The sequence below is a fragment of the Aplosporella prunicola genome (assembly GCF_010093885.1).
Source record: "Aplosporella prunicola CBS 121167 unplaced genomic scaffold K452scaffold_15, whole genome shotgun sequence".
In the NCBI taxonomy this organism is placed as follows: Eukaryota; Fungi; Ascomycota; class Dothideomycetes; order Botryosphaeriales; family Aplosporellaceae; genus Aplosporella; species Aplosporella prunicola.
This window is the reverse complement of record NW_022983543.1, coordinates 360,227-379,367: the sequence shown is the minus strand read 5'-3', so window position 1 is coordinate 379,367 and position 19,141 is coordinate 360,227. Positions and strand designations below refer to the sequence as shown.

Below are 19,141 nucleotides of genomic sequence, written 5' to 3'. Positions count from 1 at the left end.
CGTACCCCCTCACGCACAATGCCCAACTCCCATCACCATATGTACCACGAAACAGCAAACTCCCAATCTAATTCCCAATCCCAATATTTTTGTTTTCGCTATTCCTATCCTAATCCTATTCCTACTGTACAGCTTATCTACCCTTATCCATTCGCTCGCACGCTCAAACCCATTGTAGGCACCACAAAGCCCTCCAAAGAATAGTCACTCAATCAATCTCTTCCCACCCACTACCAGTATCACCACCCAAACCAAAGTTAAGAAAGTAAAAAAGAAGTAGAGACGCTACCAACAACAACAAACGAAAACAAAGAAAAGAAGAAAACTTGAAAACAGTCGCATTACGTCGCCTCGTGTCGTCAAGGCGCGCCGCTTGCTTGCTTGCTTGTTTTGTTGTGCTGTGTCGTTTCGTGCTGTGTATGTGTACGAAGACAGCTAGCGTAAGCGGCTGCGGCGCGCCCGGGTCCAATTTATGTGGTGTGTGTATGGGGGGTGTATAGTGTGGTGTATGGGTGTATAGAGTGGTGATGATCGGAAAGCGGATAGGCAGCAGCAGCAGCAGCAGCAGCAATAGCCGCTGCTGATATGGAGACAGATGAGGTACGCGCGCTGCGATACCCATCCATGTCTGTCCCTGCCGTATCCATATCGCTATCCACATCCATAGCCATGTCCAAGTACGTCTGCTGACCTATACCAATCTCGTGTGCCCTTTCTTGCATCCGTCCACCAAACCATGTTTGTTCGTTGCAGTTTCAAAAACACAAGGGAAAAGAAAAAGAAGAAAAACGAGCCAATTGCTCGAGAGAGAAAAAGAGATACCAAGAGGAAATGGGAGAAGGAAACAAGAAACAGGAGACAAAGAGATAAGAGGAGGCTTGAAAAAAAGAAAAGGCTGGACTGATCGCCCAATCGATCAATCGCTGGCCATGATGTTGTCAATCTTTCGTTCTTTCGTTTTTGCTCCACACTTCGCTGTCCAAGCAGCCAGCTAACCAGGCAGGCCGCATCTAAGCCAGCTCAGCAGCCTCGTCGTCCTCGTCCTCTGCGACGCCGAAGCCAGAGTCGTACTGCCGCCTGCCCCTGCGTCCGTCCTTCTTCAGGACCTGCACGCGCTCGTGGATGCGGGCCGGGCCGCCATGCAATCCCTCGCCGGGAACAATCTGGTCGACATCGCGCAGGGCGTCCTGAGCATCCGTGGTGTGGCCGTCCTCGAAGCCGCCGACGTCCTCGGCCACGCGACGCACGTTGTCCGTAATAGCCGCGATGGCCTTCTGGCTGCGGTCGACCTGAGCGCGGAAGCGCGCCTTCAGGTCATCGACTTGCGCCGTCAGAGCCACGATCGTCGTCGCCCGCGTGTCCGAGATCAGCTGCAAGGCTTCGATCTCCTTGTTCTTGGCGTTAATGTCGGACGTGTACTTGGCGTCGCGCACCTCAACCATGTGCCGCAGGTCGTCGATCTGCGTGTCGCGGTCCGCGAGCGTGCCCTTGAGGTGGGTCATCTCATCGTCATGTGCGTGTTGCATGTCCAGCCTGGCATAGGTCTCGTGTTCAACCTGCGACTCCAGGGTCACCCGCGTATCGTCGAGGCGATCAACATGGGCAAGGGCTTGGTCGAGGTCCGCAGAGATACTGGCAATGCGGGCTTCGTGCTGCTCGATGGCGTCCTTGTGGGCTTCCGAGGCCTCGATGGCTTCTTGCTGCATCCGTTCAATCAAGGCGGCGCGCTCGTTGACATCGTTACCCAACATAGCAATGTCGTCGTGAAGGGTCTGGATCTCGGCAGCCTTCTGCTCGGCGAGGGTCTCATACTCCTCACGCAGGTGGGTGAGGTCTGCATCAAGCTTGTCGACACGCTCCTCGAGCTCAGAAATAAGGTCATCTTTCTCGACCGTAAGGCCCTCCAAGTTCTGTTCGACTTCCTCAAGCTTGCTATGCAGGCCGTTGAGCTCGTCGTTACGTTCCGAAGCAAGCTGCTCTGCATCCTCGCGGCGAGCAATCTCAGCAGCGATGTCGGTGTTGTACTGCTCTTCCCGTTGGGCAGCGGTGTCTTGGAGTTCCTGGATGACAGCATCCTTCTTCTGCTGCACCTCGAAAATCTTCTGGCGCAGTTCGTTGGCCTGGATACCGGTGTCATGGATTTTGTCTTCCAACTCGGCGATCCTGCCATCCTTCTCATCGAGCTCAGTCTCCGCTGCTTCACGCTGCTTGCGCTCGTTATCGGCAAGGGTGCGAAGAGTGTCAAGCTCAGAGCGAAGGTCCTCGAGATCGTTTTCGGCAACCTCAACCTTCTGCTCAAGTTCAGCGATGCTTGCAGTCTTGTCGTCAAGCTCCTGCTCAGCAGACACACGCTGAGACCGCTCGTTGTCCTTGAGCTCCTGAAGTGCCTCGAGATCCCCACGGAGTTGCGTGTAGCTCTGTTCAGCATCGTTGACCTTTTGTTCGAGGTCGAAGATGACGTCCGTCTTCTGGATAGACTCGGCTTCAGCCTCCTCGCGCAACAACTGTTCGTTGGCCAGCTTCTGCTCGAGCTCGGCAATGGCAGCGGCATGTTCCTCTTTAAGCTTGTCAAGAGCGGTCCTGTGATCGTCCTCCATCCGGACGACCAACGCCTCCAAGTTCGCGACATCGTTACGGTAGCCCTCAATGGCCTCCTGCAGACGGCTGGTTGAGCCCTCACGATCCTCCAGCTCGATTTCCATCTCGTCCATCCTCTTGTCTTGCTCGATGATATCGGCATCCCGTTCGTTCAGCGCCTGCTTGTACAAGTCAAGCTCCTCCTCAAGCGAGACAATCTCCTTGGTCTTCTTCTCGCTCACGACGTCCAGTTCGTGCCACTGGCCCTCTAAGGTCTGGCGCCTGTGCTCGGATTCCTCCATCTTGCTGACAATGCCCCTGTTTTGGGTGTTCAGCATGGCGTTGATTTCGGCCTGTTCGCGGACCGTCTTGGTCTTCTCCGCAATGTCGCTCTTCAACTCACGAAGACGCTCGACGAAGGCGTACACGAGCCCGCCATTTTCGAGAGTGGCAGACTGGTCACCGGGGAAGATGGCTTCGATTTCGTTGCGGGCGTGGCGGAAGGCGGAGCGAATCGAGGTCAGAACGTCATACGCATTAGCATCAGGTTCAGTGAAGCCAAGAGTCTGAAGCTCAATAGTGAGGATTTGAAGTGCCGCACGGGCCTCAGACGCGTCCTTGTTCAGCTCAGCGATGGCGTTCTCGAATTGGTGAATCTGGATCTCCGCGCTCGGGTCGGGAAGGGAGACTTGCGTGGCCTCCTCTTGGCCTTCGTCGATCGTGCTGAGCCCATCTTCGTCATCGTGGTTGAACTGGGGCATATCATCCTGGGTAAGGTTGATGTCCTCGGGGTCAATGAGCATGAGACTGTTGTCCTCGTCGGAGACATGGCTTCCCGTGTCGGCATCGTAGTTGCCGATTTGGTCATCGTCCAAAGTGCTCAGATCGTGACGCTCCTTTTGCTCGGCAATCTCCCTCCTCAGGGTGTTCAGTTCATTCTCCAGTTCCCTGACCTTTTCGGCCTCCTGCTCATTATCACCCTGTTGAATGTCGATAGACATCTGACGTTGGACTTCAAGTTCGTACATGAGGTCGTTGACGCGCTCATCCTTTTCCCTGATCTGTTGGCGTAACCTCTGCAGCTCATGCTTCGCCCGAGCATCCTCACGCTTGTGTTCCTCGATGTGGTTCATCTCCTCGCTGAGACCGCTACGACGCAACCTCCTCCGCTTGCGGTCCTCCAATACGGCACGTAGCGGTGTGAATTGTAAAACTCCTCTGTCGGGGGAGTTGGACTCATGGAGAGTAGCGGGAAGCGATGTGCGACGGTTGACGCGCGATTTGCCTTGACCAGAGCCACGGCGTCCCTGAGGCGTGGAAAACTCGGCAGGTTGGCTGCTTGAAGCCTCTTGCGAAGGAGAGTCTGCGACATTTAAGAGGGCCGGGCCAGGATCGGAGAAACGGACGCGTTTGTTGCGATGCTGGGGTGCATCGGGGGCGACGGTGATGCTGTCCGAGGTAGTGGTGGGCCGGGTAACCTGTTGGACCTCATGGGTCAGTTGAACTGTGTCGATGGTTGTTGATTCAACTTTGACGCGTTTCCTGCTGTGTGTCGGTTGTTCGGTGACGGAGCCCTCACGAGCGCTTACCAAGTCGGACTGCTGGGTGGACTCGGGCTCAGTACGGTCGACATCATCAGCAAGCGGGGTACTGCTTCTTCTCTTGCGGCGTTGACCGCGGGGAGGGTCGGCAGCGGACGCGCCGTCAAGCTGGTCGGCAGCGAGCTTGCGGCGAGCCATGTTGTTTACTTTGCTGCGAGGGGTGTGATTAGGAGGAGCAAGGGTGCAGCAAAGGTAGCGGGCAGGCCGGGCAGGTTGAGCAAAGAGCAAGGATGAAGAGTAGTAGCTAGGGGAGATGCAAAGAGAGAAAAAAACTGCGGGGTTACCGACGAGTTGACTTTCTTCAGCACAAGCAAAGGGAGATGATCATGGCGCGGCGGCAGGCAAATTAAAGATGGCTGGCGCGCGATGGGCGTCATATGGCCCGGTCGCAGGCAAAGCTCCCCGTGGCTTTTGGGCGCGCGTGGGTGCCTGGGTAACGGCTGCGGGTGCAAAAGTGACGTCGTCCACGTGTCACCAAGGCGAATTCTCTTCGAATTGGTATCCTCCTACGCTTCTTCTCCTGCGAGTGTAACTATGTATGCAAGTCTTGTTTGTCTAGGTATCAAAAGACGGCGGTGCCTGGCACCCTGACACCCTGGCTCACTTCATCAACAACCGTTGCCTGGGCAGAGCTTGAGCTGTGCGCGCAGCGCGTTCCCTGCACCCGCGCCTACGCTTGCACGCGTATCAGCGCGTTGCACTTTGTTTCGTCATCTGGGCGTTCAACTTCCTGGCCGAGACCGATCGTTGCAGCTCGTTTCACTTTTGGTGGCGGCCTTGGAACCTGTTCTGTCTTGCTCCTCCATCATCATCATCATCATCATCTCTCAGTCTCTCAGGGTCACCTGCATGTCCCATTTGCTACGAATTCTTGACATGCTAAAACAATCTGCACATTTGTTTAAACATCACTGTGCATACTATTGTAGTTTAGTAACGATTGCATCTCCGCAAACATGCGCGTCCAAATTTCAAGTCGGTGCTCCGCTACCTAGAATAGGCGTCTCCGCAGAGCTATCTGTGGGTCCTATATAGTATGTTCCTGGACATAAAGATAGCCAACTTTGGCAGATCCGACACGCGACGATTTCCAAAACGATGCATCATCGCCCTTGACACTTACTGCAAGCAGAATTGCTCCACATATTTGCGGTCGCAACGAGCCTCTGTGCCTCTGGAACCCGTGACTAGGAGTACTGCTGACAGCTTTTGGAGAAGAGGAGAGGATGGCGTGCCGACAGCCCGTGGAGTGAGACGGCGCGAACGGTCGACCCGAACGTCTGTCTCATCATGCCATCATTGGATGGAAGCATCACCTGTCGTCCAACCTAAATGCTTACGGAGTAGGTTGACGCATTCACGTGCCGTGGGGAAGGCGCTATAGCCATCTAGACTGCTTGGGCGTCTACTTCTCCACCTACCAATGCACCCTCTACACGAATGACCCTACTTTCGAAGTTCCGTCAAACATCCCGCCGATACCGCAACCCCCTCCAAGCCGTGTCAACACATCCCACCAAGTGACCCCGAGACCCGCCCCGGACTTCAAACACGCCTCCATTAATCCGATCTACCACCTGCCTATCTGGACCCAAGACCTGAAACTGCCAGCTGGACAACGCCGGGATAGGCAAATCGATCCTCCGAACCACTACTTTTGGCGCTGTCGTCATTGGCTACCTATTGCGAGTGACATTTGGGACGTGCCGCTAGTGCTCATTCAATCAACTCAACTCCATGACCCTGTAGCGTCTCCGCATCTCTCGGGAGCGGCTTGATATTGCATTCAAGTCTACGTTGTTCTCCCCCGGCGACGCCTGTACCACCTTCCTAGTCTTCTCCTTCCACCAGTCCGACCTGCCGGTGTCCCAAAATGGCGAATCCGTATTTGATGTTCACCCGGACCAACAGCCAGGATCTTCTGCGCTCTGCCAATGGGTCGGTGAAGGCGGAAAGCCGGCAGCAGCATTCCCCGCTCAATGGCAATCCGGTCGATGACACGCAGCCCGAGCCTGAGGACGCCTTATCAACGCCGAAAGACTCAATATCTCCGGACGACCGCAACATGAAACCACCGCATGAGGAGCCTGTCCTTCCGCCGTTTCTTTCACTCCCCGCAGAGCTGATTCAGCAAACATTTGGTTACCTGGAAGCGCTCGACCTCGCCCGGATCTCCCAGACGTGCCGCCTGCTCCATCAGCACGGGAAAGAAGAGAGGCTCTGGAAGCCGCTGGTGCAAGCAGAAACGCCGGGGGCCGACTTTGAAAGATATCCGCCATCCTCATGGCGAGAGACGTACGCGACGCACCACCCGCACTGGTTCCTCACGCGCGGCAAGCTCTGGTTCTCGGACGCAGTGCACACGGGCAAGCTGCTGCTGGCGCGGTACAACCCCAAGACGGAGGCGATCGAAGCGCACTCGATCACGGCCGAGCGCGGGCCCCACGGCTTCGAGCTCTGGGAATGGAACCTCGAAGTCATCATCCACCGCTTCGCGCCCAAAGTGCAGCTCGACCACACCGGGCCGGTGCTGAAGCTCGACCGCGCCGCCTACGCACGCGCTGTCGGCGACGGCAACAGGCTCCAGCAGGAGATCATGATGGACGTGCACAACAACCACGCCAGCCACGGCCTGTACTCGATGTTCATGCTGGCGCGGCCCTGCCCCGCACAGATCATAAGCCCAGGGACACGAGTATGGCCACCCCTCACCATCCCAGCAGCAGAGCGCACACGCAACGAAAGCATCAACCGCTACCGCGGGACGGGGCACAAGCCGTCCGCGCTCCCCGAAGTCAGCAACGAGACGTTCCGCCTCCGCAAATGGATGGAGTTCTCGCAGCAGCCGGCCGGCATCTCGATGCGCGTGGGCGAAGACGTAACCACGTTCGCGTCGCTCGACAAAGCCCTCTACACCCCCACGCCCGCAAAGCCCTGGCGCGGCGTCTGGTGCGGCGACTACGCCGGCCACGGCTGCGAGTTCCTCCTCGTGCTGCAGCCGGACGCGCCGCGCGCGCTGCCCGAGGGCGCGGTCCGCGCTCTCGCGCGCCGTAGTAGTAGCGTTTCGAGCGCGGATAGCTGGCTTAGTGCGCAGAGCCACGTCGCGCTGGCGCCGGATGAGGAGCTCGTGGACGCGGCGATGGAGCTGGCGGGCGGGGATGGGGGTGGTGTGGACGGCAGCAGCACGGGGACGGTTGGCGCGGACGCAAATACGGACGCGAATGCGTATGTGAGTGCGGGTGCTAATGCAGGCACGAATGCAGGTGCAGACGCAGAGAGTCAAGAGAAGGAAGAGCGCGACATCTACGCCGGGCAAATCGAAGCCATCAAGCTGACAGGCGACCCGAACATTCCGCGCGGCGAGCACACGTTCATCGCGCCGGACATTGGGCCCGGGGGGCTGGTGCGCGTCGCGACCGAGGAAATGTTCCGCGGCGCGCGCGTCGTGCGCAGTGTTGGGCATATTGCCGCGCGGGGGTTTAGGGAAGGTATGCTTGTTCTCGTTGCCTTTACTGTACCTCCAAAACCATTCCCACCCCCACACGTTACTTCCAGCGACCAAACAAGACAGTTTAAAAGTTTGGATTTGCGGCACGCCTTGCTGACGCTGTATCCGCTAGACGAGTTCATCCCCTCGCAGCTCATCATGATCTCCCCCGACCGGCTGGCACAGTACTGGGCCCCGTTCGGGCATATATCGTTTTACCAGCGCGTGGATCTGGGCGCGCTGTTGAGCTCGTAGGGCTTGTAGGGCGGGCATGTGTGCTTCTTGGCGCTGTCTCTGTCTCAGTGTCTGGATCAGCGCGCTTGGGTAATGGGCGCTAGTGGGGTGAGGGAGGGGTGGTGAGTGCTGAGTGCATTAATGGACACATATATGCATACATACGTACATATGTACGTATTTTGGAGCCTTGATGGCTGCGTACGTACCTACGTACAGATGGGGACGGTGTTTCGGGGCGTGTTATGGTGGTGGTATTGGCCGATGGTGACGGACGTTACGGCGGCCTTTTTTGTTTGTTTGATATCGCGGCCGCTTGGGATGGGTTGGGTGATATATATATATAGCTTCTTATTGATATAGGGTTGCTTTGCTTGTTGATACTTCCTTGGTGAAAGCAGTCATCAAACACTCGGCAAAGCTCTTCATACATCAATCTCAAACGAGCTAGAAGACACATAGATTTTATATTTCTGTACACAGCCCTCAGGGGCATACTTTTACACGGCCACGCGCTTAGAACCTCTTGATGATGTCCTCAACGACGTCGTCCGTCTTGGCCTTACCGCCCATATCGGGGCTCAGCAGGCGGCCCTCGCCAAGGTTGGCATCCACCGCCTTGTAAATAATGGCAGCGGCCTTCTCCTCGCCGAGGAACTCGAGCATGAGAGCCGTAGAGCGGATAGTAGCGATGGGGTTGGCGATGCCCTGGCCCTCAATGTCGGGGGCCGAGCCGTGGCAGGGCTCGCCGATGACGAAGCCCTTGCCGACGTTGGCGGAGGGGACGAGGCCAAGGGAGCCGACCAGGGCGGCCGCGCCGTCCGACAGAATGTCGCCGTAGAGGTTGGGTGCGACGATGACGTCGTAGGCCTCGGGCTGGCGGAACAGCTTGTACACCATGCTGTCGACGATTTGCTCCTCGACGCCGACGCCCTTGAACTGGGCTTGCTCGAGCGCGCGGCGCGCCGTCTCGCGGAACAGGCCGTCCGTCTGCGACAGCACGTTGGACTTGTGCGTGATGGTGACGAGCGGCGACTTGTGGATGCTCGCGATGCCCGAGTCGCGCACCCGCTGCCGGCGCAGCGCTATGTCGCCCGCCATGGACGCGATGTCGAAGGACGCCTTCTCTGAGATGCGTTTGATGGCCTCGGCGACCTTGCCTTCGGGCGTGTCCCGCGTCTTCTCCTCCTTCACGTACAGGTCCTCCGTGTTCTCCCGCACAATCACCATGTCGACCGGGTTGGCGACCTTGCCGGCTGACTTGACTGGCCGCACGTTCGCATACAGTTGCAGCCGCTTGCGCAGCGCGACAATGGGCGACGAGTAGCCGGCCGTTTTGACGGTGGGGGAGCTGCGCGCGTCTTGTCAGCCTCTGGTTGTGCTGTTGTTGACTCCAATGGATGCCATTGGCTTCGTTCTCTTCATCATCCTACGCTATGCACCACCACCACCACCACCACCCCGGGACAGAAGAGGTCCTACCTGACAGCGCCGAAAAGCGCGCCCTCGCACTCCTTCTGCAGCGTCTCAACCGTCTGGTCCGGCAGAGCGGCGCCCGTGTCCTTGAACGTCTGGAAGCCTGCATTGAGGTTGACAAACGAGAACTTGAGGTTCAGCGAGTTGGGCAGAGACTCGAGGATGCGGCGACCGGCAGGGATGACCTAATACCATCAGCCCCTCTTCCAGCCAAAGAAGCCATTCGATTCGTTCAGTCGCTGCTACTGCTGCTACTGCTGCTACTGCTGCTGCTGCAGCTGCCGTTGCTGCTACGAAAGAACGAGATCGAGAACGCGCATCATACCTCGCGGCCAATGCCATCACCGGGTATCAGACCTGCAAGCCAAGCGATCAATCAGCCCTAGAACGCCAAGCAACGAGTCTGGCGCGCGTCGCCTCACCGATTCTCAGAGTCCGGGCAGCCATTGTGTCGGAGTGTTGTTGGGTGCGTGGTGGTGACTGGGTCGCACGAGGCCCGGAATTATTATTTTCTGGGGAAGCTCCGCTAGGCCCGAGATCGGATGGGCCGTCCCCGCTATGTCTACCCGGATCATCACCCCACCGGAGGTCCTTTATAAGTAAGTGCTCTGGATAATTTGCTCTTGCTTTTACGCCACTGTGCCTATTTCAAATGAGAAACACTCTGTAAAGGCCTGAAGACTTTACTTTCGCTATTGTAAACTCCTGGATACTTTTGTACCCCTGCATATCCAACCCCCGTACCTTTACAAATACTTTCGTACCACTACATCCTTTTGTCCACACATATGTATACATTCACAGTCATTCCACCCTTTCCTCTCTCTCCACAAATCTCAAAGGTGAATCTTCCCACCCCCATTCCGCTCAATCTGCTCCACAACCAACTGCACCACGCCCGGGGCCCTGCTCCTCCCCGAGCCCCTCTCAGGATCGATATAGAACCGATTCCTAGGCTCATTGAACAGCTCCACGAAGCGACGAAGCGCTTTACTGCCCTTCTGCTTCTTCTCCAGCGGCCTCGCGACACCCTCGCCCTGCGCGGCCTTCAGAATCCCATCCACAGGCGTCGGCTTCGCTGGCTTCGCCTCCGCTGGCGCCGCCACGGCAACTCGTTCGATGTTAGCAATGCCCCAGCGCTTGCCGGGCATGGAGCGCAGCTCGCGCAACTGGCAGCCGGACGTCTTGGCCGAGCCGCGGAACGACACCGTTGCCAAGTCCAGGCGCGTGGTGGGGGGCAGGGCGCGCGCGTACCGCAGGAGCGCCTCTTGCGACGTGCGCGCTTTGGGTGGCAGGTACAGGAAGATGCTGTTGACGAAGGGGGCAGTGGTGGTGCTGATGGCGAGCATGGGGATTGTGGAGGCGAGGAGGACTGGCGTTGGGTTAGTGGGTGTGGTGGGTGTCGGGGAGGGATGTTGGTCTGAGGTGGAGAAGGGTTGACTGAGTGGGGTGATCTGGTGATGATGGCTTACCGGCGGGCATCTTCCAGGGTGCTGAGTTGGGGTCGTAGTAGACGGCTGGTGCGACAATGAGACAGCCTCCTGCGAAGATGAAAATGGTGACGAGCTTGAAGAAGCCGATGTATGCTGTTCTGCCGGCTCCGGCATTATAGATCAGGAGGCGCTCGGGGTAGACTGGAGGATGTGTTAGTTCAGGTCTATCAATTGGGTCATTGTTGGGTTATTTTATATACCCATTTTGCTGCTCGTAAACTCCTTGAGCGCGGGCTTGGCCGCGGTGGAGGCCGACCGGCGGGCGACATTGAGATTGAGATTGAAGGATCGGGTGCAGGCTCTGCAGAGGGAAGGCTGGCGTGCCAGGCGGAAAATGCCCGGCGACCTCAGCGGTGCACGAAAGCCGGCAGCGAAGATGGACATGGCTCGGGATGGTGTTGGAGTAGGCGTAGGTGGTCCCCACACGTGATCGACCTTTTCCTAAGTACAGTAAGCGGACGGACCCTGTCGATCCGCGATACGAGGGCGGACGGCCGAGACGACAGTTCGCAGTCCTGGCGCGCCCACGAATGCTTGTGCATGCCATGCCCGCCGCGGGATAGACTCCCAAGCCCATCTCCTCCACCTTGGCAACAATGAAGCTCTTCACCACTCTTTTGGGGGCTTCGACCCTGCTCCTGTGCTCCCTGCAGCACTCGTCGGCCTACACGCGCCTGTCTGACGCCACGCTGCAGACGCTTCCCTCGCCAGGCAACGACTTCGACATCAACACTGGCGCCCTGCTCGCGCCGATCCTGATTCCCCGCGTGCCTGGCACCCCCGGCTCCGCCAAGGTGCTCGCCCATTTCGTCGACTTCTTCCGCACGGCTCTGCCAAAATGGAATCTCGAGTTCCAGAACTCGACGTCCACCACGCCCACTAGCGCCGGCCAGGAGATCCCCTTTGTCAACTTGGTCGCGACCCGCGACCCCCCGTGGGCCAGGCCCGGCGAGGTCGGCCGCCTCGCTCTTGTCGCCCACTACGACTCTAAGCTCACGCCCGCTGGCTTCATTGGCGCGACGGATAGCGCGGCGCCTTGCGCGATGTTGATGCATGTTGCGCGTAGCATCGATGCGGCGCTGACGAAGAAGTGGGAGAAGATGCAGGCGGAGGGATTGGCGGACGACCTCGAGGATACGAAGGGCGTCCGCATTGTGCTGCTGGATGGTGAAGAGGCATTCTACAGCTGGACAGAGACGGATAGCTTATACGGCGCGCGGTAAGTGGGCGAGAGACGGTGGTCCAAGGAAAGGAGGTCTGTTGTGGCTAACGTGTGCAGTGCTCTCGCGGAATCGTGGGAGAACACGTACCACTCGGCATCGTCGACTTTCAAGACGGAACTGGCGTCGCTTGAGTTGTTCCTCCTGCTCGACCTCCTTGGATCGAAGGACCCGAAAGTGCCTTCGTACTTCCAAACCACGCATTGGGCATACAAAGCCATGGCTGGGATCGAGGCGCGTCTCCGCACCCTTGGCCAATTCAAGTCCTCGCCCAACCACCACTCTAAGAGGGGAGAGGGCGTCAAGCCCCGGGCGGAGCCGCCGTTCCTCATAGACGCGAACAAGCAGGACGACAATTTCAGGTCCATGATTGAAGACGACCACATCCCCTTCATGAAAAGAGGCGTAGAGATCCTGCACATGATTCCGTCTCCCTTCCCCAGGGTCTGGCACCAGATAGACGACGACGGACAGAACTTGGACTTGAATACGGTGGAAGACTGGGCCATGCTCGTAACCGCATTCGCAAGCGAGTGGATGGAGCTAGAAGGGTTCTTTGACGCCAACGCCGCCTCAAAGCAGCAAGAGGGCGGCGGCGCTGGGAACCGGAAGAGGGAAACAGAGAGGTCTGAACTGTGAGTAGCACCTGCTCTCCAGCATTGTTCTTCGAAGCTGTTGAGCCGGATTAATTTTTGCCTAGTGTATAACCACCCTAATGAGCAAACCCTACGTTGCATGAAATAAGAAGCAAACAATGGCCAATCCTCCCTATTCGTCGCGTTCATGAGTGACGAAGTGCCAAGATCGCCGCAATCGCTCATTGTCGTCTGGAATGCGTGGTCAAGCTTGTGATGCTTGGCGGAAAGACACCGTAGCCAGACAATAGCTTTAGACAGTCATGGCCGCAAACATCGTGAGACAGGTATGGCCTGTTTTCTACCCTTTGTAAGTGGCGAGCATTTGCTACAAATGGGACATCAAAGGAATCCAGCAATGATTTGCCTTTGTTTTCCACAATCGCTTCATAGGCAGGTTTTCCAGACAATCTTCGTAATCCCCCCAGGTTCCTTCATTTCTGAATCTGTTAACTTCATTTCTCAAAGCTTACTTCACAATCTTGAGCGTAGACCACAACTTGTCACTCGCCACAGGAGACGTCCCCGATCAGCGACAGCATGGCGGGCCCCAACGGAGATGAAAAAGCCAAGCGCAACACCATCAAGAAGCCTCGGCGGCTCCTCCGCAAGCGCCGCCTCCGCCTCTACGAACTCAGTAAATACAAGAAAGATCAGTGGATGAAAACGCGAATCGCCTACCCCGTGGACCAAGAACGCAGATTTCACTCGATAGCCCGCAGCCAGAACATCCGGCTCCCACTAGGGACGGACAACCCGCGCCCCTCGCAAGCCGACATCGACGCGGCGCGCGCGGGCAAGCTGCAGGGAATCTTTCGGGAGTACGCGGTCGTGCCGGCGACGGAGCTGGAGGAGACGAACGAGGCGGATAGGCAGCTGCAGGTGCGCATGAAGCCCGTGGGCATCGTGCTGCGCGAGGATTTCAAGGACGGTAGGAGAATCGTGCAGCCGCCGCCGAACGAATTTCTGTATGTGCCGGACGCGCTGGACGAGCGGGTGCCGGAGCCGAAGACGCACACGAAGAAGAGACTGTTTTTTCTGTTTGCCGACGACGAGGATTTGCCAAGGTTTTATTACTGGCAGAACGCCAGGCTGCTGACTCCCGAGCTGGAGGAACCGGAGGAGGAACCCGAGGAGCTTCGCAGGGTCGATTGGCCAAGCTATCTGGACGCGTGTGCGAGACGGAGGGGCGTGAACCTGGATGAGTGGGAGGAGCTTGATTGGGACAGCGACGACAACGGCGAAGACGAGGAGGATGACTTTGATCCCCCAAAGGGCTACCTCCCTGACGACAACTATTACAGGCCCGACAACAACCAAGGACAAGGACAGGGATGGGGAGGCGCAGACAGAGCCGCGCGTCCCTTGCTCCCGCAGAACAATACCGTCCCTGCTCCTCCTCAGCCTCAGCCTCAGGACACCACGCAGGACGCCGAGCGCCGCGCCGCCCAAGAAAACGCCCGCATCGAGGCCAACGACGCGTTCATCAGCCTTAACCTCTTTGGCCCGTCTCCCATCGCTTCTCCGGATTTATCGCCAGGAAACTCGCACTCGTCTCCTAGGAATTCGTCATCCTCGATATATGAACCCACTTCCCCGTTGCCTTTTGGTACTCCTCCGTCACTTAAGCGCCGCGATCCCGGCAGGCCGCTGCACCGGCGGCCGTTTAGTAGCGGCGGGGGCAGTGGTGGTGGTGGGAGTGAGGGACGCGGACGCGGTGGTCACCGTGGTGGTCACCAGGGTGGTCGTGGGCAGCAGGGCGGAGATCGCGGCCGTGGGGGTTGGAGCGGCGGTACCCAGCGCGGTGAGCAGCGTGGCGGTGGTAGTAACCAGGGCGATACCCGTGGGCGCGGTGGTGGCCGTGGTCACCACGGCGGCGGCGGTCATCACGGTGGCGGCAATCAAAACGACGGCCGTGGACGCGGCAACCAGCGCGGTGGGCGTGGCCACAACAGTGGCGGCAATCAGGGCGATGCGCACAGCGGCGGCTCCCGTGGTGGCCATCACGGCGGGCACCAGAACGGCCGGGACGACAACAACTCCTCTGGCGGGTTCTTTAATGCTTATTTCCAAGGCGACCAGCAGGACGGCCAGTCTGGCAGGGGTGCCCAGGGCGAGGGCCGTGGTAGGGGCCGCGGTCGCGGTCGAGGTCGTGGCAACGATCGTGGTCGAGGTCGCGGCCGTGGCGGCTATGATGGCCAGGATGACCAGGCTAGCGTATCGCAGTACTCGGAGGATGTCAACGACGTGGTTATGTTCGGGTATGATGGGCAGCAGGACCACTACGTGTACGACGATCAAAACGAACAAGACGATGAGGAAGAAGAGTACGACGAGCAGCAGGGACAAGAAGAGTACGTCGAACCACAAGACGAGCAATACGAGAATGCCGAAGCAGAAGAGCAAAACGAGTACGTCGAAGTGCCATTCAACCGCCGTAAGCGCTTCTACGTCGCGCCGCCGGGCTTCAACACCGGAGAGCTCGAGCCACGCATTGCCGAATTCGAAGGGAGCCTGCGCGTTTCCGGGCTCCAGGCCACGCTGGAAGACTACAAAGCGCTCAACCTCGAGGGCTACATGTTCCTGGTGTCGGAGCTGCGCCGCACGAACAAGCCCTTGCCGGCCAATCCGCCGCAGAAGATGTCGTTTTTCAGCCCCCCGACGGAAACGGTCGCGTGGAAGCTGGCGCTCTTGTCTAGTGATCAAGACCTCTCGAACGTTAGGCCGCTGGCGGGTGACGAGCCGTGGACGAGAGACGACAGGAGGGTGGCGCTGGATTTGGATGGTGTGCCCGCGGGTGATAATTATAGTGATACGACGATGGAGGACGCCACGCCGTTCGACTATGGACCCCCTAGAGGTCCGAGGAGAATCAGCAATATGCCGAACTTGATGGAAGACGCGCCGTCGTTTGACTATGGTCCCCCTAGAGGTCCGAGAATCAGCAATATGCCCCAACTGAGGGGGGACGCGACGCCGCCCACTTACGGGTACGCTGGAATTCCGAGGAGAATCAGCAATGCGCCGAACCTGGGGGGAGATGTGTCGTCACCCGCGTACGCCGGAATCCCGAGGAGAATCAGCAATGCGCCGAACCTGAAGGGAGACGCACCGTCGCCGTACGCGCACCCCCTAATTGCGAGGAGAATCAGCAACATGCCGCAACTGACGGGCCCGTACCCAATGGGCTCGCACCGCGTGTCTCGAGACCGCGTCCACTTTGCCTACAAGCCGATTCCCCCCAGGATGCAACACGAGCTGTACAAGTTTCCACGAAACAGCGTGCAGGGCCTGAAGGACCGCGAGGTCTTCAAGAGCGCGCTCAAGGAGCACGGCTACGCCGTATCGCCGGCACCGTCGGTTGCGGCTGGAGGCTACGAGGAGCGCCGCCACGTGGGAAATGCCTTGTGGAGAACGTTCAGCCCGCAGAGCTGGGGGACGAGTGAGCCGGCGAGGGAGGTGAGGCTCCACAATGGCCCTGCGAGCAACGACTTGACGTTTAAGGTTTGGACTTGGCCCGGGGGGAGGAAGCCGAGCAAGGAGTCGTTCTTTAATATTGCAAGGGACCTGCTGGGCGATGCGCTGCAGCCGCCTGATTACTTCGTGGAGGTCATCTCGGGCGCTGAGCCGGTGGTCTTGTTCACGTCTATGTCGGAGACGGCGTTTGAGAAAGCTGTTGCTACGCCTGTTGAGAAGAGTCAGGACCTTTATCTGTATCCTCTTGTGGAGGTACGTACCGCTTCTTTTCGTTTGGACGTCTACTAATCATCAGAGGCAGGAAAGGCCAAGCAGCCGCAAGCGCAAGCGATCAGGCTCGACAGAAAGTCTCGAATGGGAAGACACGCCCCACGGCCGGCTCCCGAAGATGGACCCGGCGCTCCAGAAGGCAATTATAGCGAGTCTGACGCGTGATCAGGTCAAGCCGCAAAGCACCCAGCTGAGCCCCGTCTCTCAGTCCGTGCTCGATCAGATCCGTCAGCAGGAAGCCGCGCAGAAAGGACCGCTTTTCAGCAAGCAGCCAGAGTCTGGGCTCGCGCGCCGTGACCAACGATTCAAGATCTCGGCTGGGCGCCTCCCAGATGTGGACGGGACCCAGCGCCTCCAGCGCGTCTGGGAAAACTTGATTGACGCCGGGTTTGAGAGTGCGAGCAGCGAAGATAAGACAGGCAGTCGGAGGGCGAAGAAGCGGATCAGGAAGGATGTTAAGACGGTGGGGGAGCACGAGGGCTGGGACTTCAAGCACAAGGGGCGCAGCATCGTGTTCGGCCGTCCGGGGACTCTGGGGTCCTTTTCCACTGACGCAGGCGAGCCTTCACCAAAGCAAACATCGCATCCCGCGACTCGGACTCGGGGAGCTCAACACTTCAGCGCCGACGGCGACGAGATCCCCGACCTCCCGCTCGAGCTGATACCCGAGTACGGCGACGCAGCCGCAACAACGCCGTTCCACGATCTCCTCGGCAGCTGGACGCAGAAGGCGCTCGAGTTCATCCGCAACAGCACCCTCACAGCCGTCAACCGGGCGTGGCAGCAGCAGCGCGGCCGCACCTCCCCGACCCACATCTTCTGGGACCGCTGGCGCAGCGACATCTGGGCGTTCCGCGAGCTGCTGCGCCAGCACGACATCGGCGCGCTCGCGGCGGGCGGCAAGCTCGCCGACAGCTCCGCCCTAGCTAAATGTAAGGCCCTGACGGGCCGTGTGCGCACCGTGGCGGACGCGTTCAAGGCGGCTGATGCGGGCGCGTTTGGAGAGACCTATGATGTGCGTGATGCGCTGGAGGTGGATCCGCTCGATCGGCGGCCGTACAGGCGGGGCACGACGCTGCGCACGAAGATGGAGAATGTCGCGCGCGTGTACCCGGCACTGTTCAAGCGCGTCGTCGCGCTCAAGGAGCAGAATGGGAGAGCGACGTCGCTGGAAGAGGATTTTGCCGAGGCGGTGAAGGCGTATTTGCAGGCTGGGGCGGAAGAGGCGGTGGTGGAGGTGGGGCACGAAGATGGGGAAGAGGAGAAGGAGAAGAACTGGGACGAAGAGAGCGATAATAGTTGGGAGCAGGAGGGCTATGAAGAAGAGCAGGACTACTATGAGGAGTACGGCTATGATGACGACGACTACGGCTACCACATGCACGAGCCGTGGGAGGACGCAGACGAGCACGAGCTGTACAGGCGGCAGCAGCTCGACAGCGACGAGGAGTGGGAGGAGGAGGAGCCAACGCCAACCAGACCTGTGCGCAAGAGCAAGAGCAGGGGCAAGCATGCCTCCGATACAGAGAGCTACGACGAGGACGATGACTACACCATGTCCGAGGAAGAAGAAGAAGAAGAAGAAGAAGAAGAAGAGGATGGCCTGTCCGACCCCTCCCTCACCATCACGCAGACGCGCCAACAGGCAGACGCTGCTCTCCAGGCTAGCGCTGCAGCAGCAGCAGCGGCAGCCACCCCGCGCCACTCGACCCCGCGCAGCACGCGCAGCAAAATCGTCAGCTATGCCGAGACCATCTCGTCGACGTCCAGCCACTCTGATGACGACGACGACCTCTCCCTCTCCCCAAGCCAGAGCCAGAGCCACAGCGAGTCCTCGCTCTTCGTCACCGCCGCTTCCTCCCCGCTCGCAAGCGACCCCACCCTGCACGCCCGCTTCTGGGAGGCCTCCTCGTCGTCGCCAGACACGCCGCGCGCCGCCCCGCTACTGGCAGCCGCAGCGAGGCGGTGGTCGGATGCGCCAGCGCGGCCGGCGAGGCAGGCACGCTACCACCACCACAGCGCTGCCGTGCTCTACGACTACGACGACTACGACGACGACGCTCTCACGGCCTCCCGGTCGCGCCGCGACCGCGGACCGCTGCCCTCGCCACTCAAGCCGCGGACGCCGATGCCCGAAATGACGGCGCCGCGCCCGCCTGCGCTCCCGCTGCCGAGAGCGCTGCGTGCGCTGCGGGTGCCGTTGGTGGCTTCGTCGTCGGAGTCGTATGTGGCTGGTGCGAGGGGGGCTGGGATGAGGGCGAGGGCGCGGACGAAGGGCCGGTTGATGGGCGTGCCGCTCGTTAGTGAGAGGGTTGGTGGTGGTGCTGGGGGTGGGTTGAGGGGGAATAGGGAGGGAGAGAGGGAAGAGGAGAGGAAGGCGAGGAGTAGGGGCGTTAGTCCTGAGGCCTGAGGCCTGAGTGCCGATGATTTGAGGGAGTAATGCGTTGCGCCGTGTGTGCTTTGCTTTGCTTTGGTCTGGTTTGGAGTTGGCTAGTTACGTACGGTAGGGGTGGAGTTTAAGCTGTCTGTCTGTTTTTTTGGTGGGTTGTGGGTTGTTGGGGTGTTGGAGGGAAGGATTGCAGTAGACAGGTGGTTGGTTAGGTAGGTAGGTAGTTCGTTGGGTGGGTGGTTGGTTAATGCAGTCGTGTTGACAGTTAGGCGTCTTTTTTTT

General features: G+C 59.0%; 6 protein-coding genes across 6 annotated transcripts; 3 read left to right on the top strand and 3 right to left on the bottom strand.

Annotated features, from left to right (window-relative positions):
* Window positions 1-56: 56 nt before the first annotated feature.
* Window positions 57-836, bottom strand: K452DRAFT_43144 (uncharacterized protein). The gene has a single exon (XM_033546661.1). The coding sequence runs from the start codon at window positions 659-661 to the stop codon at window positions 209-211; it is 453 nt and encodes a 150-aa protein (XP_033396657.1). The 5' UTR covers window positions 662-836; the 3' UTR covers window positions 57-208.
* Window positions 837-6,243: 5,407 nt separating this feature from the next.
* Window positions 6,244-7,920, top strand: K452DRAFT_229302 (uncharacterized protein; the record flags this gene model as incomplete). The annotated part of the gene is made up of 2 exons (XM_033537030.1): window positions 6,244-7,666; window positions 7,799-7,920. The coding sequence occupies 2 exons, from the start codon at window positions 6,244-6,246 to the stop codon at window positions 7,918-7,920; spliced, it is 1,545 nt and encodes a 514-aa protein (XP_033396656.1).
* Window positions 7,921-8,309: 389 nt separating this feature from the next.
* K452DRAFT_251754 (uncharacterized protein) lies at window positions 8,310-9,840 on the bottom strand. The gene is made up of 4 exons (XM_033538229.1): window positions 9,798-9,840; window positions 9,701-9,732; window positions 9,382-9,560; window positions 8,310-9,250 (listed from the first exon to the last, which is right to left on the bottom strand). The coding sequence occupies exons 1-4, from the start codon at window positions 9,820-9,822 to the stop codon at window positions 8,416-8,418; spliced, it is 1,071 nt and encodes a 356-aa protein (XP_033396655.1). The 5' UTR covers window positions 9,823-9,840; the 3' UTR covers window positions 8,310-8,415.
* A 201-nt stretch (window positions 9,841-10,041) lies between these two features.
* On the bottom strand, window positions 10,042-11,249 carry K452DRAFT_359363 (uncharacterized protein). Its single transcript, XM_033546259.1, has 3 exons — window positions 11,069-11,249; window positions 10,848-11,009; window positions 10,042-10,747 (listed from the first exon to the last, which is right to left on the bottom strand). Exons 1-3 carry the CDS (start codon window positions 11,070-11,072, stop codon window positions 10,212-10,214), a joined length of 702 nt encoding a protein of 233 aa, XP_033396654.1. The 5' UTR covers window positions 11,073-11,249; the 3' UTR covers window positions 10,042-10,211.
* Window positions 11,250-11,464: 215 nt separating this feature from the next.
* K452DRAFT_229201 (uncharacterized protein) lies at window positions 11,465-12,727 on the top strand (the record flags this gene model as incomplete). The annotated part of the gene is made up of 2 exons (XM_033537020.1): window positions 11,465-12,087; window positions 12,148-12,727. 2 exons carry the CDS (start codon window positions 11,465-11,467, stop codon window positions 12,725-12,727), a joined length of 1,203 nt encoding a protein of 400 aa, XP_033396653.1.
* A 302-nt stretch (window positions 12,728-13,029) lies between these two features.
* K452DRAFT_43040 (uncharacterized protein) lies at window positions 13,030-18,922 on the top strand. The gene is made up of 2 exons (XM_033546660.1): window positions 13,030-16,452; window positions 16,502-18,922. Exons 1-2 carry the CDS (start codon window positions 13,264-13,266, stop codon window positions 18,878-18,880), a joined length of 5,568 nt encoding a protein of 1,855 aa, XP_033396652.1. The 5' UTR covers window positions 13,030-13,263; the 3' UTR covers window positions 18,881-18,922.
* The last annotated feature ends 219 nt before the right edge of the window (window positions 18,923-19,141 follow it).

Bases quoted from the DNA above. Each gene is read 5' to 3' on its own strand.
- K452DRAFT_43040 (XM_033546660.1), top strand. From the start codon at position 13,264: ATGGCGGGCCCCAACGGAGATGAAAAAGCCAAGCGCAACACCATCAAG. The intron at 16,453-16,501 runs GTACGTACCGCT...CATCAGAGGCAG, and splicing joins ATCTGTATCCTCTTGTGGAG to GAAAGGCCAAGCAGCCGCAA.
- K452DRAFT_251754 (XM_033538229.1), bottom strand. From the start codon at position 9,822: ATGGCTGCCCGGACTCTGAGAATCG. The intron at 9,733-9,797 runs GTGAGGCGACGC...CTTGGCTTGCAG, and splicing joins TGCCCGGACTCTGAGAATCG to GTCTGATACCCGGTGATGGC. The intron at 9,561-9,700 runs GTATGATGCGCG...TGATGGTATTAG, and splicing joins GTGATGGCATTGGCCGCGAG to GTCATCCCTGCCGGTCGCCG.
- K452DRAFT_43144 (XM_033546661.1), bottom strand. From the start codon at position 661: ATGTGGATAGCGATATGGATACGGCAGGGACAGACATGGATGGGTATC.
- K452DRAFT_359363 (XM_033546259.1), bottom strand. The intron at 10,748-10,847 runs GTAAGCCATCAT...ACCCAACGCCAG, and splicing joins ACCCTGGAAGATGCCCGCCG to TCCTCCTCGCCTCCACAATC.